Genomic DNA, 16,013 nt, shown 5'->3' with positions numbered 1-16,013 from the left:
GCGGGCCGTTTCGCCTGCCCCGGTTAGGATTTTCTCCTCAGAACATCAAGAAAAGGCGACTGAGGGGGAAAATACTAAATATTCACAGGCTTCGGCCGCAGCCCAGGGAAGGCCCGGGGGGCGCCTTCCTCAGGGTGACGAGGCCGGGAAGGGAGCGGGGGGCGCGGGCGGGCGGGCGGAGGCGCCGCCGGGGCGAGGGCTCCGCGGTACCGCGGAGCCCTCGCCCCGGCGGCGCCTCCGCCCGCCCGCCCGCGCCCCCCGCTCCCGGTCCCGGCCGGCTCCGCCCCGCCGCCCCCGCCGCCGCCGGTGATCAGCTGCCGCGCGTCACGTGGCGCGTGTCGAAGGTCACGGCGGCACAATGGAGCTGTCGGCGGCCGCGCAGGGCGGGTGGCGGCTGCTGGGCGACCCCCGCCGCCTCCCCCGGGCCGCCTACACCGCGCTGCTGCGCGCCGCCTTCCGCGGCCTCCTGCAGCCCCCCGGCGGCCTGGGTGAGCGCGGGGAGGGGGGAGAGGGATTGGGTTGTAATGGGGGGGGGGGTGTTAAGGGGGCCACCTGCGGGAGGTGGGGGGGATGCGGTGTGCAAAGGGGGTTGTGGGGGGTGCAGGGGGGTCCTGCGCGGGGCTGCGGTGCTCGGTGTTAAGGGTGTGCATGTACAGGGGGGGGGTATAAATATAGGGGTGTGTGTGCATGTAGGGGTATAGGGGTGTGCATGCACATACATAGGGGGGTGTGCGCATATAGGGGTGTGAATGCATAGAGGGGTGTGCAAGCATATAGGCTTGCATGTGCTTATAGGTCTGTGTGTATATAGGGCTGTGTGCATGCTTACAGGGCATGCATGAGCATAGTGGTATGGCACGCATATAGGCTTGTCTGTGCATATAGGTCTGTGTGCATATAGGGGTCTGTGTGCATACTTATAGGGGTATGCGTGAATATAGGGGTATGCACACATATAGGTGTGCATGCATATAGGAGTATGCATACATATAGGTGTGTGTGCACATAAAGGGTGTGCATGCACATAGGGGTATACATGAATATAGGGGTATGCATGCATATAGGCTCGCATGCGCGCATATAACAATGTGCATATAGGACTGTGTGCATCCATATAGGGGTCTGTATGCACATAGATGTGCATGGGTATAGGGTTATGCATAAATATAAGATTATGCATGCATATAGGTTTGTGTGCGGACATATAGGGCTGTGTGCATGCACATAGGGGTGTGCATGTATATAGGGGTATGCACGAGCATAGGGTTATGCACATATATAGGTTTGCTTGCGGGCACGTAGAACTGTGTGCATATAGGACCGGGTGCATGCACATATAGGGGCGTGCGTCTATATAGGACCGCCTGCATGCATATAGCCGCGTGACCACGCACAGAGCCGCGTGTGCATGCAGGCGGGGGTGTGCACGCGTACAGCGCCGCGGGTGCGAGCACAGAGGTGCGTGCACAGAGGTGCGTGCACACCGCCCCGCCACCGCCGCCGGACCCTCGCTCGCGGGTGCCGCTGCACGGGGCCGCCCCGCCGGCAGGATGCAAAGCGGCGGAGCCCCGCCGGCACCCCGCACCCTGCTCCCCGCACCCTGCACCCCGCCGGGCCGGAGGGGGGCGGCGGTGCCCCGGCTGCGAGCCTGCCTTTAACCCGCAGCCGCCCCGGGGAGCCGCGAGCGGGGCGTGCAGAGGAAAGCGAGCTTCTCCTCGCTTTATTTTTTTTTTTCCTATCATTTTTAATGGGGTGGAGAGTTAGGAGCAGCGCCGGGACGCACTGCGGGGTCCGTAGCATCCCCCATCCCTTCCCCTTCTTCCCTTCCCCTTCGTCCCGACCTCATCCCCAACCCGCTCCCCGACCCCGGGCGAAGTTTGCGGGCTCGGCGTTGCCCTCCTCAGCGGGGCGTTTGGTTGTAGACGATCCAGACCTGCAAGATATCGACCCGGCGGTGTTAAAGCACTGCCACGCCGCAGCTGCGACGTGCATTCTGGAGGCAGCAAAGCAGAGAGCCGACGTGGCTGCCATCAGGTACCAGCAGCGCCCTGCGGCCACCCCATTGCTGCCCTGGCTCACGGCCGAGCCGGTGCTAGCAGAGGGCTGATGATAAGTTCTGCTTCCCCGCAGCACGTGCCTGGAAGACTGTAAATTGGATAAAGAGAGAATCGAGCAGTTTTGCACCGAATATCAGGTTTTGAATCCAATTTGAACATATTGGTCTTTTCCTTCTTCTGCAGCAATTTGTTTGAAGCTTCCAAATATATTTTCCTTTCTCTTCCCCTCTCTTTCTCTTTTTTTTTTTTTTTTTCCTTCAGAAAAACAAGGATGCCTTGGAAATCCTGTTGGGAAGGTAGGTGAATCAGTGCCCATTAAAGCTACTTTGAAACTCTCCTGGAAAACATCCATGCATATTTCACCTGATTAAGTAAAAAAATATTGATTTAAAAATATATATTATTTATTTTTATTTTATTTTTTTTTTACATTTTTAACAGCCCTTAATAAACAGCTGTTGAAACTTTCCTTCCTCCTTTCAGTATTCTACTTTTAAGTAACTTTTTGAACTTTTCAAGGAGCATTAAAAGTATCTTGAGAAACTTGTTGGCCTTATTGATGGGCAGCTTTAGAAAATTCACTTTTTCTTTTAGCTTAGGGAACTTGTTACTGTTGTGTCTTTCAGCATAGGCAGATCTCCCCTCCATATAACTGATGTGTCTTGGCGCTTGGAATATCAGATCAAGGTAATCTCAAAGCATCAACATGTTTCTTTAGTCTGTCCCAGTGCTGAGACCTGACTTTTTTCAATGCTCTTTGTTTTTAATTTAGACCAACCAACTTCATAAAACTTACCAGCCTTCCTATTTGGTGACCTTAAATGTGGAGGTACGGTAGTGCTCACACCCTCAGAGGAAAAAATGCAATTCCTTGTCATTTTTTAATAAAACTGTCTTTTGTTGGTGTGTGTTGTTTTTTTTTTTTTCTTCTTTCCCTCAGAGTGATTCAGGATCGCACCCAGATGTTAGTTTTAGTTGCACGATGGAGCAATTGCAGGTACTTCTTTCCCTCCTCATTGTTTCTATGCTTGGCTCCTGTTGTGGATGTAAATGTTTTTAACACCTTGTCAATCATAATTAAGTGATAGAAACTATGCTCAAAAAATAAAAATAATAAAAAATAAAATAAAAATCCTGAACTGGGAGGGTGAGGGGGAAACTTCTGACAAAATTACCTGGCTTTGGTCTTGCTGTCTTCTCAAATGAAGCTGTACAGTAACTGATTTTGGTTGCATGTGTTGTTTCCATGTGTGCATAAATATTTGGTCTGTTTTCATAACTAGTGCGTATATTTGGGAGGGGATGCATCATTTTTCTGAAACTCTGATTTCCCGCGGGTTGGGGAAATGATTAAGGAAAGCGGTTCACTGGCTGAAATATGTCACGAATGAAAATAGAGAACGAGCTGGAGCCTCTTCAGTGGCGTTAATGGCACGTCAGAAACCTAGTGAAACAAACGTTGATCTTTGTTTAGCGATTTAAATGTGTAACTGAACAATGGAGGTATTGTAGTGCTTGAAAGTGAGCAAACTGGGGGAGAGTGGGAAGAGGGGCTGGGGCAGAGAAGGCAAGATATTAAAACTTCAGGTTTATGCTGCCGTTTGGTTCACATGTGCCTCCAAAGTTGTCTTTGACATGCTAGAGAGTATTTTAAATTGGTTCACTAACTGACTTAAGCCTGGCGTACGTTGACTGGACAATGGTCCCAGTACAAAATTACACTCAAAATATTTTCAGGATTTTAGAAATGTATATAGTGCTCAAAAGCTCTGAGCAACTCTTAGCACCAGCCATTGTAACCATACCAATAAAATCTGCACGTTAAAAAGAAGTGATATATTTTAGGAGATCATATACGATAAAAAGCATTTTCCTTCAGTTCCAACTTTTCTTACTTTTTTACAACAGTATATATAAAAAAAAAAAAAAAAGGAATTTATTTAATTACTTGCTGGCATTGTTCGTCAACTGCAACAATTCTTTGTGGTATAGGATGCTGGTCTCCCTTCCCTCTGTGTGCAAAAAGAATATTCTGTTCTCCTGCTAGCTGACCTTTTAAAAATGTTTATTCTAAGCTGGTATTCCGTCTCTCAGGATTTAGTGGGAAAACTAAAAGATGCTGCAAAGAGTCTAGAAAGAGCGACTCAGATGTGACTGAAGGAAGGAGCCAGCCTGCTGAGCTCAAGTACTGATTCCTAAAAGCGTCTTCTGAAGGACAAATGTCTTTCATCTCCATTTACATCTCGTGATCTGAAGCTTTCTTAATGATCTCCTGGACGAGAATTAAGGGAAATAACTGTTCTTACGACCGCAGTTGCTATTCCTCGCTTGTTTTTTTGGAAGATCACGCCTGGAGTTAAACGTCCACTCAACTGCCGTCTTCCAAGCATTCCTCCCCTTTCCCTGTGCCTCTATTTCTTTGGTTTCTAATAAAGTTTATTCGCTCCTATTCCTTTTTTTTCGGGGGGGGGGGGGGGGGGGGGGGGGGGGGGATCGGGCGTCCCCAGCAGCGGGACTGCGGAGCACGGCCCCGGCCCCACGGGGCGCTGGGGACTCGCTGCGTGCTTTAAGCGGGGCCGATCTCGCATCCCGGCCGGGATTAAAGGTCGGGCTGCGGCTCGGGAGGCGGAGGGGGCCCTCGTGCATTTTTTTGGGGGCCGGCTCGCCCCGCAGCCCGCCCGCCGCAGCGGAGGAGCCCCGGCGGCGGCTCCCGCTCGACGGCGCCGGCTCGAAGGGCTCGGGGAGGGGCTCGTCCTTTCGTCCCCTGCTCTCCGCCGCCCCGAGGTGGCCGGGCCCGAGCACCTGCCGGCGGGGGAAGCACGTCGGGGGGCCCCGGCCGCCCCCACGGGGCGCTCCTCTCCCGACGGCACCGGGCTGGCCCCGCTCCTCCGCGTGTCCCCGACGTGTCCCCGGCTCCGGGCTGCGGGAGGCGGCGGCGGCTCCGACCCCCCCCGCCGCTCCCCGGCCCCTCCGAGGGGGCTGCGGGCCCCGACGGGGCGGGCGGCGGCCGCGCGTCCCCACGCGGGGCGGGACGGGGCGGGAGCAACAAGTGCGTGGGGGGGCGGGGGGGGCTCCGGGCGTGGATGGGGGGGGGGCGTGGGGTCACGCGTGATCGTGGGGGAGCGGAGGGGATGAAAGGGAGAGGAGCCGGGGGGGGGGGGGGAGAGAAAAAAGGAGGAATCGGGGGCGTTGCGTGGGGAGCCGGGGGGGGGCGGTGGGTGCGGGTCCGGGGCGGGGGTCGGTCCGTGCCGTGCCGTGCCGAGCCGTGCCGTGGCGGGGCGGGGAGGCGGCGGCGAAAAGGAGGCGGCGGCGGCGCGCGTGTAGGGCCGGGGGGGAGGGGAGGGGGCGGCGGGAGGGAGGGGGGAGGAGGAGGAGGAGGAGGGGGAGGGCGAGGAGGAGGAGGAGGGAGAAGAGGAGGAGGAGGAGGAGGAGGAGGTTGCGGGATTGGGTCACGGGGAGGCTGCCGGGCTCCGGCGGCACGGCCGCTAATTCCCAGGCCACCCTTAAGGAATGAGGAGCCCCACGTGACGCTGGCGGGGCGGGCGAACTCCGAGCCATTTTGGGGCCGGTGTCAGTTTGCAGTGTGTGCCTTCAGCCTTGCATTTTTCCCTCCTCCACCCTCCCGCCCTCCCCCGTTCTCTCCCCCCCCCCCTCCCTTCTCCTCCTCCTCCTCCTCCTCCCTCCCCTCGCCACCAACTATGAAATAATAATAATAAAAAAAAAAAAAAGGAGGACAAAAAAAAAAAAAAAAAAGAGAGGGAGAGGAGAGAGAGAGAGAGAGCGAAAGCGAGAGGCAGAGCGGGGGGAAGAGGGAGAGACAATGGGCTGGTGGAGAGAGGACCCATCCGGATTAGCGAGACTTTGCGCTCCCGGCGCCTGAGCCACCCGAAAAGGCAGGCTCGGAGGGAGCGAGAGGGAGCCCGAAGGGTCGGTGGAAGCTTGGAGGAAAAAACCCGGGCGTTTTGTAACTAACATGAGCGGAGCGCAGCGGCGGCGGCAGCAGCAATAAGCTTATTGCAATTGACAGCGTCTGCAGTTCATTTCAAGATGGCCGCTTGGCTCACATTCATTTTCTGCTGAACGACTTTTAACTTTCATTGTCTTTTTTGGCCGCTCCGATCGTCCCCCGCCGGCTCCTTCCTCCGGGTATGTATGCAGCGAGGTGTCTCCTCACCGACGGCGGGGGGCGGCGGGGGCTCGGCGGCGGTTTTCGGCCGGTTTGGGGGCTGCAAAGGGGAGCCTAGGTGTCCCCCCGGCTCTCCGGCTGGGAAAAGCGCTGACAGGCTGCTCCAGCCACACACGCACACATATAGACACGCAGCAGCAGCAGCAGCCCGTGCACTCGCTTTCGCTGCGCACCCACATTGGCAAATTTTAGTTCCTTTCTTCCCCCAGGTGCCCCCGAAAACGTTTCTGGGCACATGGCCCCCGAGGAGAATATTTATATTTCCAGACCCTGCTGCCAGCCCGGCCTGAGCGCCCTTTGTTTAAAGGCAGATTTTGATTAAACAGGGACGGTCGTGAAATCTGGAGCTGCCTGGGTCAAGTGATTTCAGTCCTCCCCGAAAGAAAGGCGTCCGGGGGAGCCCAAAATGTCAGATAACGCCCCCATTTTATAGAGACGGAGCCGCCGGGGGGTAGCGATCCTCCTGGAGGGGTTGGTAGGCTCCGGGGCGCCCAGCAGAAAATGTTATTAACTTAACTTGGACAAGTACTTGGGGGAAATTGGATGGCTCGTAAGATGGCGGTTCCCAGTTGTTCCCAGTGTCTCCTCTTACATTTGTGCTTCAAATGCGAAAGTTTGGGGGGGTGTCCCCGCTGGGAGAGGCGGGGAGGGGGCGACCAGGACCGAGGAGCAACTTTTATTTGTATTTTTTTTTGAATTTTGAATTTGCCAAAGGGAGCAGTTTGGCTGCGAGCTGTGGGGACTGGGGTGTGCGCTTTGCTAGAGCCTTTGGAGCAAAGGTGATGTGCCCGTGGGACGGAGAGGGGTTTTCGGATTTCTTTCCTGCCTTTGGGATTTTTATTTTTTTTTCTTTTTCCTCCTGAGCCCGGGAAGGGTACGTGAACGTGGAATCCTTTGTCAGGTCTTAAAGGTGTCACGAGTGGGATCCTCGTGCAGGCTGTGTGCAGCGCTGGAAAGTTGCTTGCGGATGTGTTTGCGATTGTCTGGCCTTGGCAGTGTATAACGCGGGGTGTTTCCGCCTGTTTGCTGTAAATATTTGCGAGTAAACAGGTAAAAATAAGCAAAAAACACGCGTTTCTGGAAAAGTGAGAGAGTCACTTTTCAGCAGCTAGAAACTTTGATTCGCTCCTCCACTCTCCAAAAAGTTCAGGAAAACCTGGGCGCGTGTGCCTATTTGCAAGCTGGGCATTAAATGGATTTTTTTGAATTTATTTATTTATTTTTTTTGCGTGGTCTGTAGTGCTCAGGGCAGCCTGTTTGATGGGACCGTCCCAAAGACCGAGCAGGTTCTGGAAGTGCAGTCCGGGCAAACTACCGAGACTGCCCATTTGCAGCATGTCCTGGAAACTGAGACGGACTTTTGGTGCAGTTTGCCAGAGATACGAAGCGATGACCTACCTGATCCCTTAATGAATGCCAAATTAACATTTTCGTGCATTTTTTAAGGGGACCGACTGTGGAGTTCACGTAGTTGCAGGGAGGTTATTGAAGGGGCTGAGGTCCTTTTGCACTCTGTTGCCAATATTCAGGTCTTTTCCTGGCCGCAGCGTGCTGGGCGAGGATATTTGAGCTACCTATGCCTCCTTTGAAAGGAGCACCGTCCCTCCTTAAAAAACACATGGGGGCATTCTTACGTGAAAGAGCAGTAACAGACTTCTCAGTAGAAGTGGCTCTGGCTGATAGTAGGTGAGGATGTGGCATGACAGCTTCTTCCCTGATGAGGAGAGACTTTCCCGAGTGGAGATAGGTACCAAGTGCACAGACCTGTCCCAGTGATGTTTCTATTTTTTTTTTATTTTTTTTTTTTTGCGGGTGTATTTTCTGTCAGAGACCTGTCAGGCGAGCTTTGATAGTTTATTGCGTTTATGGATTTTTAATAATGTAGCTGATCCTCAGCTGGAGAATGCACTTCTGTTTTTCCTCATTTTGACACAGCCCGTTTAAGGCCTCTAAATAACCAGTCGGCTGGCAGTGTTTACTTCCAGCAAGCATTATCTTCCTATATTTTACGTCTGGTTGTCCCATGTGTCAATGTGTAAATAAGTATTGTCCTGGCTAAGAGGCTGTTTGTATTGACTGTGTGAAGTGTCGGTACTCGTCGTCTTATCACCACGAGCAGGGGGAAAAAAAAAAAAATACTGAAAGGGTCTCCCTCCTCCCCAAATCTTGAGCTCGGGCTGCTGGAGAGAAACGCGGCGGGTTGCTGTGGCCCCCACGCAGGGATTTACACGCGTGTCCGTGTGCCTGCTCGGGCGGCTGGCGGCGAGGGGATCCCTGCCCGCTCCTGCTGGCCGGGGAAAGTCTCTGATGGCAAAGATAACTCCAACTCCGGGCGATAAATAACCGGCGTTTAGGGGGTCGCTTCGACAAAAACGGGTTTCACGGTTGGATTTAATCCTCCTCCGCTTGGGCAGGGGCTAGGCTCGCGTGAAATAAACGCGTCGATGTCCTGCAAGGTTTGTCCCAGAAAGGCAGGGCTGGCGAGGAAGGATTTCTAGCAGCCGGCTCGCCTGACCCCGCTCACCGACGGGTTTTGGACTTTGGGGATTTGTCAGCTCCGAGGTGTTGGCTCGGACGAACAGCCCGGGGCAGGCGGGGACCCGGGGGCACCCCGCAGCCGCTGCCTCGGCTCCCTCGGGGGGCCGGGGGCCGGAGCCCCGGCTCTGCCCGTGCTGGAGGGGGGCGAGCCGCCGGCCGGGGGTGCAGGGGGGGCCAGGGACCGTGGCAGCGGCAGCACAGCCCCAAAAAGCGGGGGGCTCGCTCTCCTGCCCGGTGCCAGCAGCAGCTTTGGGGACCTGCCGTCGCTCGGGGCTTTTCGCACTCGGTTTTTCTCTTCGCCCGCTCTCTCCGCTTTGGTTTTGGGGGAGCCTGCTCTGCGGCTCGTCCCGAGCTTCTCCTGGAGCAGCAGCAGCAGAAGTTTCCTTGCTAAGGTCGCTCGTTGGCGCTGTGTGTGCACTCCTCGGGAAATACCCTACCCCTGTCCTGGGCGGGCTGGCCGAAATTCAAAGCGTTTGCAGAGCTGGGGCTGCGGGGCTGCCTGCGCTGCCCAGCATCGAAGTTTGCGAGCAGCTGGGGAGAGCCTCGCGTCTGGAGGCTGCCCCAGCTCGCAAGAGGCGGCTGGGGGCTGCGGCTCGGCGACAGGGGGGACAGGCAGCCGAGCCGGTGTGCTGGGAGAGCCGGCACGGGAAAACGAGCAGCATGCAGCTCGCTAACACGGGTACATCGCATTTTTCAGGATCTGGCTGACAGAAAATAATTCGCTCTGCAACTGACGTGGCTGATAGGGTATTTTCCCGCTGTGTACTTTCCCCTCTAGCTCTTATTCCCTCTCATTTTTGAATAGTACGTGTGCATGTAACGCTGGTGCCACTGCATCCGATGGGGGTTTATGGCTCTCAGACTGTGAAAATGACATTTGTTTTTCACTCTTGTCGCTGCATTGTGTTGACAAGGTGTTGATTTAGCTTTAGGAATGATTTGGTCACATGGTCCTTTGCATGTTGTCACTAATGTACCGTTTAAAGTCGGTTTGAGCTTTTTTTTTTTTTTTTTTTTTTTCTCCCTTCCCTTGGTGTGCTTTATGACTGAAAAGGAGGCGGTTTTATTTTATTTATTTATTTTATTTTATTTTTATTTTTTATTTTATTTTTATTTTAAGGAGCCGGAGCCGTGCGTTGCCTCCCACCCGAGCACCTTGCCCCGGGTGCTGCAAATCACTTTCCACCTCTTGCAAAACTTTGCACCGCTCTCGCTTCGTCCGCGGGAGGCTTTTCAAATGAGCCTCAAAAGAAGGGGGGGGAGGAAAGGAAGGAAAGAAAGAGAGAGCGAGAGCTGGGGCGGAGGGGGAGGAAGGGGAGACCGAAGGGAAGGGAACCGGGGGGCGGCGGGACCCCGGCGGCGCGGCGCGGAGCGGGCTCAGCACCCCGCGGGCGGTGCGGGGGGCCCGGGAGCGCGGCGGGGCGGCGCGGGGGGAGGAGGGAGCGGCGGGGGGGAGCGGAGCGATCCGAGCCCAGCTCCTCGCCCCGAGTCGACGTGGAGAGAGGCCCCTGCGAGGAGCCGAAATGGCCGAGGCTCGGGAGGAGCCTCCCGCTCTCGCCTCCGCCGGGCTCAGACCCCGCAACCCGGCACCCCCCGGCCCGCCCCCCCCCGTCCCCAAATCCTCGCCTCCCCCTGCATGCCCTCCTCACCCCCCCACACCACCATCTCCTCGCCACCGGGCTCCCAAACCCTCAGGGCTCCCCCGCCCCCCCGGGCAGCCCCCCGGGGCCCCGTGTCCCACCCCCCCCGGGCCCGGCCCGGCCCGGCCCGGCCCCCCTTCCCTCCCCACCCCCCCCCCCTTCGAGCCGCCCCCCCGCCCGGCTCTCGTGTGTTCCCAGCGGTGGCAGGATGCCAAGTGTAAGTGTAAGTTGCTATAGCAACCCCCTCGGAGAGCGGAGCAGATCCGGATCGGCACCGAGCGGCAGCGGCAGCCGCCCGGACCCCCCTGTCGGGCCGGCCCCGCTGCCCGGACCCCGCTCCGAGGTGCGTGTCCCCCCCGTCTGTGTGCCCCCCCCCTACCCCCCCCACCAATCTCGGTCCCTCCTTCCCCCCACCCCCCCCCTCCCGCCGCCCCTCCCCGCTCTCCGGAAATGCCAGGGCAGCCGCACCGGGAGGCGCCGGTTCCCCTTTGTGCTGCTCGCCGGCAGCCCGGTGCCCGGCCGGCCCCCCCCGGGCTCCCCGCCGCGCCGAGAGCCGCCGCCCGGCCCCGCCGAGAGCCCGGTGCCCGGCGGGGAGCGAGCGGCGCGGGGGCCGCCGCGGCCGCGCCTCCGCGGGGCTGCGCCCAGCCCGGCCCCGAGCCGCCCGGAGCCGCCCCGGGACCCGGGCTCGCCGCCGCCTCCTCCGCCGCCGCCACCGGGGGATGCCGGGCTCGGGGCCCCGGCGCCGGGACGCGGCGCTCGGCCCCGCTCACCCGGCCCGCCGGCCGCTCGCGTGTCTTGCAGAGCCGCCCGGTCCGCCGGCAAAATGCACCGGACCACCAGGATCAAAATCACGGAGCTGAACCCCCATCTGATGTGCGTGCTGTGCGGCGGGTACTTCATCGACGCGACGACCATCATCGAGTGCCTCCACTCCTGTGAGTAGCACCGGGCGCCCGGCGAGCCCCTGCCCCGGGACAGCCCCGGGACGGCTCGGGGACAGCCCCGGGACAGCCGCCCCCCGGCCGGCCCCGCCGCGAGCGGCTTCCTCCCGCCGCCGGCCCTGCTGCTCTCTTTGTTAAAGTCCGAGTATATGGACTCCGAGCGTCCCCTTTTCATGTTAATCGCGGCTTATTTGGGTATTTGTTGAGCTTAAGCAGCGCGCTCCTGCCGATGGACGATCTGCGGGGCTTGCATAGCTGAGAAGATCGCACCTCGCTCTATGCATGCTCCACCGGCACCTCCACCTCTGGCTAAAAGGCTTCCCGTGTTTGCCTTGCAGTCTGCAAGACGTGTATCGTGCGTTACTTGGAGACGAGCAAGTACTGCCCCATTTGCGATGTCCAAGTTCACAAAACCCGGCCGCTTTTGAACATAAGGTAGGAGCAGGGGGCGAGGTGCGGCGCGCTCCTCTGGTTTTCCCCCGGCTGGGGAGGCCAGCGGCGATTGTGCTGATGTTATCTCTCGGTGTGCCATTTAAATCTGAAAGGAGCTGTCAATTTCCGAGCTAACTTGCGCGTAGGCTCTCTCTTTGGAGTTTTGTCATTGATGGAAATTGAAGATTTCGCTGGATGCGAGGCAGAAAGTTGCTGTTGGGTCTTTTTTTTTTTTTTTTTTTTTTGCATAGGCTAACCGCTGCCACAATGCCTTCTCCCTCTCCCCCCATTCTCATGGATACCGATCCGACAGTTTTTATCCCCACTTTCCATTTCCCACGGACATGCTTCAGTCTGGCCATCCAGCAAAGCCATGTAAAAAATAAAATAAAATGCTGCTCCAACTTTTCAGGCTGAAAGTCGAAAGCCTGGAGAGCAGGCTTCTCGGTTCAGGAATATTTTCTTCTCGCTGTTGTTTTTTTTTTTTTTCCCGTTCTCCCCCTTCATTTGGAGGACTGGTAGTTTTCAGGGCCCTCCTCCAGTCTGAGAGAATTATTTTTCAATTGTTGTGCCGCAGATCGCTCGGGTGTTGGTTTATAGCAGCCTTTAGAAGAGTGTTAGCTTGATTATAAGGTCTTGTAAGTTAACTTTTTATGACTAGCCTCCCGCTTTGCAGGAGATGCCTCATTGTTGTGAAAGATTATAAATGAGGAGCTGCCACTTGGATTAAAATATTGCTTCATCTGCTTAATTTTATGGTGGTTGTTTTTTTTTTTCAGGTCAGATAAAACTCTCCAAGATATTGTATACAAGCTAGTGCCAGGCCTTTTCAAAAGTAAGTAGTTAAATGAGTGTGTTTTTTTTTTCTTAAGAGTAGAAAACCCCAAACCAGAACTGCTGCCCTGTCTCACTGCCAGCAGTTACAGAGCATGTACTAAAAGACAAAAATGTATGCTTTTCCACCTAGATGAAATGAAAAGAAGAAGGGATTTTTATGCTGCTCATCCGTCGGCTGATGGTAAATGCTTCTCGTTCACAACTTAAATCGCTGTAGCATTGACCTAGATGCTTCCCTGTTTCCTTTTTACCTTACAAATTAAGCGGTACTGTGATAGAATTTTAAGATGTAAATTCAGAGTAATGGGCGTTCATTGTTTTAGCACTTTGGTAGATTTAATTCATAATCTTGCTGTGGAGATTTTTTTTTTTTTTCTTGTTGCTGAGAATTGCCATTCTTCCTGATTTGAATTTCAAAATGTAAATTATTGTGGAAATTTCTGCGCAGCTGCCAATGGCTCTAATGAAGACAGGGGAGAAGTGGCTGACGAAGACAAAAGAATTATAACAGACGACGAGATAATAAGCTTATCCATTGAATTCTTTGACCAGAATAGGCAAGTTCCTGAATGGCAATATTTTATGTTTACCTGACTGATAGCAGCTATATTTACTATTTGTTGTAATTGTTTCATTTCTTCTCCCAGACTGGAACGAAAAGGAAACAAGGAGAAAGAAAAATCAAAGGAAGAGGTAAATAACTTTCCTTTGCTCCAGAGGAAACGTGACAGACACACAAGTATCTTTTGAGCGGGTTTGTAGCTGAGAAAAATAGACAGAGATTTGTGTCTGGACTGAGAGGAACACACCTCCTGCTGCGGTAGCAGGGAGAGAAGAGGTAGAACAGCTCCATACAACTGTGTATGCAACCAGCTCTTAAAAATAAAAAATACCTGGAGTGTTGCTTTTAAAGTTGAACCTTTTTTTTTTGACATTCTGCAATAAATTATTTGTTGGTTATTTTTAAAAAATCAGTGTGTAATGCATACGCATCCTTAACAGGGATTCAGTATGAGATGCAAATCTTCATGTATAAAATTAGTTGCATTTTTAATTACTTTCCCTGGGACCGCAAGGTACCACTTATTTCTATTGTTCCTTAGAACAGTAGAAGCCGTTACCGTAAGGTTCAGAATTCAATAACACGCATTTTTTTAAATATCGCATAAGATGTTAGAATGCAGCTTTGGGGGATGTAATTGCTTGTTCTCAGTTGACTGATTTCCTTTATTATGTCATTAGGTGAATGACAAAAGATACTTACGCTGCCCAGCAGCAATGACAGTGATGCATCTAAGAAAGTTCCTGCGGAGTAAAATGGATATTCCTAACACTTTCCAGGTACCCAGTGGGTTTTCTTTTTGTTTAATCAGTCTTGCTGTTGGAACCCCGCTAACGCTGGTTAACGCTCCTCTTGGTTTAGATTTCTGGTCACTTCCAGCAAGTGCTAACAACGGGGCATTTGCAACATGTTGGTGGGATTAAGACCATTATTTTACAGTATCTCAGGGCAGAGTTTGGTGACACCCTGAATTTTTATGTAAATATCGATGTATCAAGAGATTGCTCCTTAACTCATTATAAACACGTTTAATGTATGCAAAAATCCCCAGCTCCATTTCTGGCGAGGCATTTTTTAAAAGGGTTTGGGGGCTACGGTCACCTTGGGGGCAGCGTAGCGGCTCGCTAACGCAAGGTTAAATGTCTCGAGCAGATCGATGTGATGTACGAAGAGGAGCCTTTGAAGGACTACTACACCCTAATGGACATCGCCTACATCTACACCTGGAGACGGGTAATTAGCAGCCCAACCTTGGCTGGCGGGTGCCCAGTGGTGGCCGGGCAGGGCAGGGTGCTGACGGGGGCTTCTCTTTGCCTTGCAGAACGGCCCTCTGCCCCTCAAGTACAGAGTGCGACCCACTTGCAAGAGAATGAAGATCGGTCACCAGAGGGAAGGCTTGAATAACAGCGGGGAGCTAGAAAGTGACTCTGGGAGCGATAAGGCGAGCAGCCCAGCAGGAGGCATCCCCTCCACCTCCTCCTGTTTGCCCAGCCCCAGCACGCCGGTCCAGTCTCCCCATCCCCAGTTCCCGCACATCTCCAGCACCATGAACGGCACCAGCAGCAGCCCCAGCAGTAACCACCAGTCCTCCTTCACCAACAGAGCGCGGAAAACCTCGATAAACGGCTCCTCGGCCACTTCGTCCGGTTGACGGGCCCACGAGACTACCGCCCCCGCCCCTCCTTTCTATAGATCTCTCCATGCCATTACAGCTTTATAGATGCTAATACATGTGACTATCGTCCAAACTGCTTTCTTTTGTAGTGACACTGAACTTGGCTATAAAAGGCGGACTAGGTGACATTCGCTGTGGACGTTAATTGCGACGCAAGATTGAAATGTAAATTGTTTTCGAAGGACTGGGAAGCAAACAGGAGCGACACCTTCATGTGTTCTGAATGATGTGGAGTTGTTTCCGTCCCCGTCATCTGGACCCGGGAGTCTCCCGAAGTTGATATAAAACCCCTGGGAAGTAGTTTGTTAATCCAGACTAACTCCTCCATCGCGTTCTCTTCAATTGTTATTGTTATTATGCTGTTTTGTGAACCTGTAGAAAGCAAGTGCTTTTTCATCTTGAAATCCAACGAAACGGAAAGAATATGCATAGAATAATGCATATATGTAGCCATGTCACTGTGAATAACAATTTTTGCGTATTAGCCATTTTGATTCTTATGTTGCATCTTTAATTCTCTGTTGCTGCGCAGAACCGATCAAAAGAAAAGTAAACTTCAGTTTTACAATCTGTATGCCTAAAAGCGGGTATTACCGTTTTATTTACTGACTTGTTTAAATGATTCGCTTTTGTAAGAATCAGATGGCATTATGCTTATTGTACAATGCCATATTGGTATATGACATAACAGGAAACAGTATTGTATGATATATTTATAAATACTATAAAGAAAATATTGTGTTTCATGCACTCATGATATGGTTGTTAAATTTCTAAACTGGTTCGACCCTTGCAGATGCCGCCTGTTTGAGCTTTGCTCATACTGCGAGAAACACTTTGCGTGTGAAAGCTACAGTATTGGGGAAGCACATTCAAATCTCTGATAACCTGGGGGCAATTGGCAATCTTAAAAGCATTTTACTGCCTTTGTCTTTTTTTTTTTTTTTTCAAGTGGTATATTTTAACTTTACCAAATGTTGTTGAAGTGATGCAGTGAAGAAAAAAAAAAAGTTAAGGGAGATGAAAGTAATTGACCTGTTTGATTACCTTTTTATTATTTGGAGTGGTGGGATTGTGTTTTTAAAAGCACATGGAATCATTATAGAAGCCATAAACTATTTGGTATAAATTTTAAGGAACCAGCA

General features: G+C 53.4%; 1 protein-coding gene across 1 annotated transcript; it reads left to right on the top strand.

The window, feature by feature from the left end:
- The first annotated feature begins 327 nt into the window (after positions 1-327).
- Positions 328-15,602, top strand: LOC311431664 (uncharacterized protein). Its single transcript, XM_084509443.1, has 19 exons — positions 328-488; positions 1,923-2,034; positions 2,131-2,194; positions 2,319-2,353; positions 2,684-2,744; positions 2,830-2,886; positions 2,998-3,054; positions 4,152-4,207; positions 4,731-5,106; positions 6,094-6,203; positions 11,223-11,356; positions 11,701-11,797; positions 12,574-12,629; positions 12,762-12,812; positions 13,080-13,188; positions 13,279-13,324; positions 13,874-13,972; positions 14,346-14,426; positions 14,515-15,602. Exons 1-19 carry the CDS (start codon positions 359-361, stop codon positions 14,842-14,844), a joined length of 2,061 nt encoding a protein of 686 aa, XP_084365569.1. The 5' UTR covers positions 328-358; the 3' UTR covers positions 14,845-15,602.
- The last annotated feature ends 411 nt before the right edge of the window (positions 15,603-16,013 follow it).

This window comes from Aythya ferina, assembly GCF_964211825.1.
Source record: "Aythya ferina genome assembly, chromosome: 2".
In the NCBI taxonomy this organism is placed as follows: domain Eukaryota; kingdom Metazoa; phylum Chordata; class Aves; order Anseriformes; family Anatidae; genus Aythya; species Aythya ferina.
The sequence above is the reverse complement of the archived record's forward strand: the minus strand, read 5'-3'. Positions and strand labels throughout refer to the sequence as shown.

Bases quoted from the DNA above. Each gene is read 5' to 3' on its own strand.
- LOC311431664 (XM_084509443.1), top strand. From the start codon at position 359: ATGGAGCTGTCGGCGGCCGCGCAGGGCGGGTGGCGGCTGCTGGGCGAC. The intron at 6,204-11,222 runs GTATGTATGCAG...CGTGTCTTGCAG, and splicing joins CCGCCGGCTCCTTCCTCCGG to AGCCGCCCGGTCCGCCGGCA. The intron at 12,813-13,079 runs GTAAATGCTTCT...ATTTCTGCGCAG, and splicing joins TGCTCATCCGTCGGCTGATG to CTGCCAATGGCTCTAATGAA.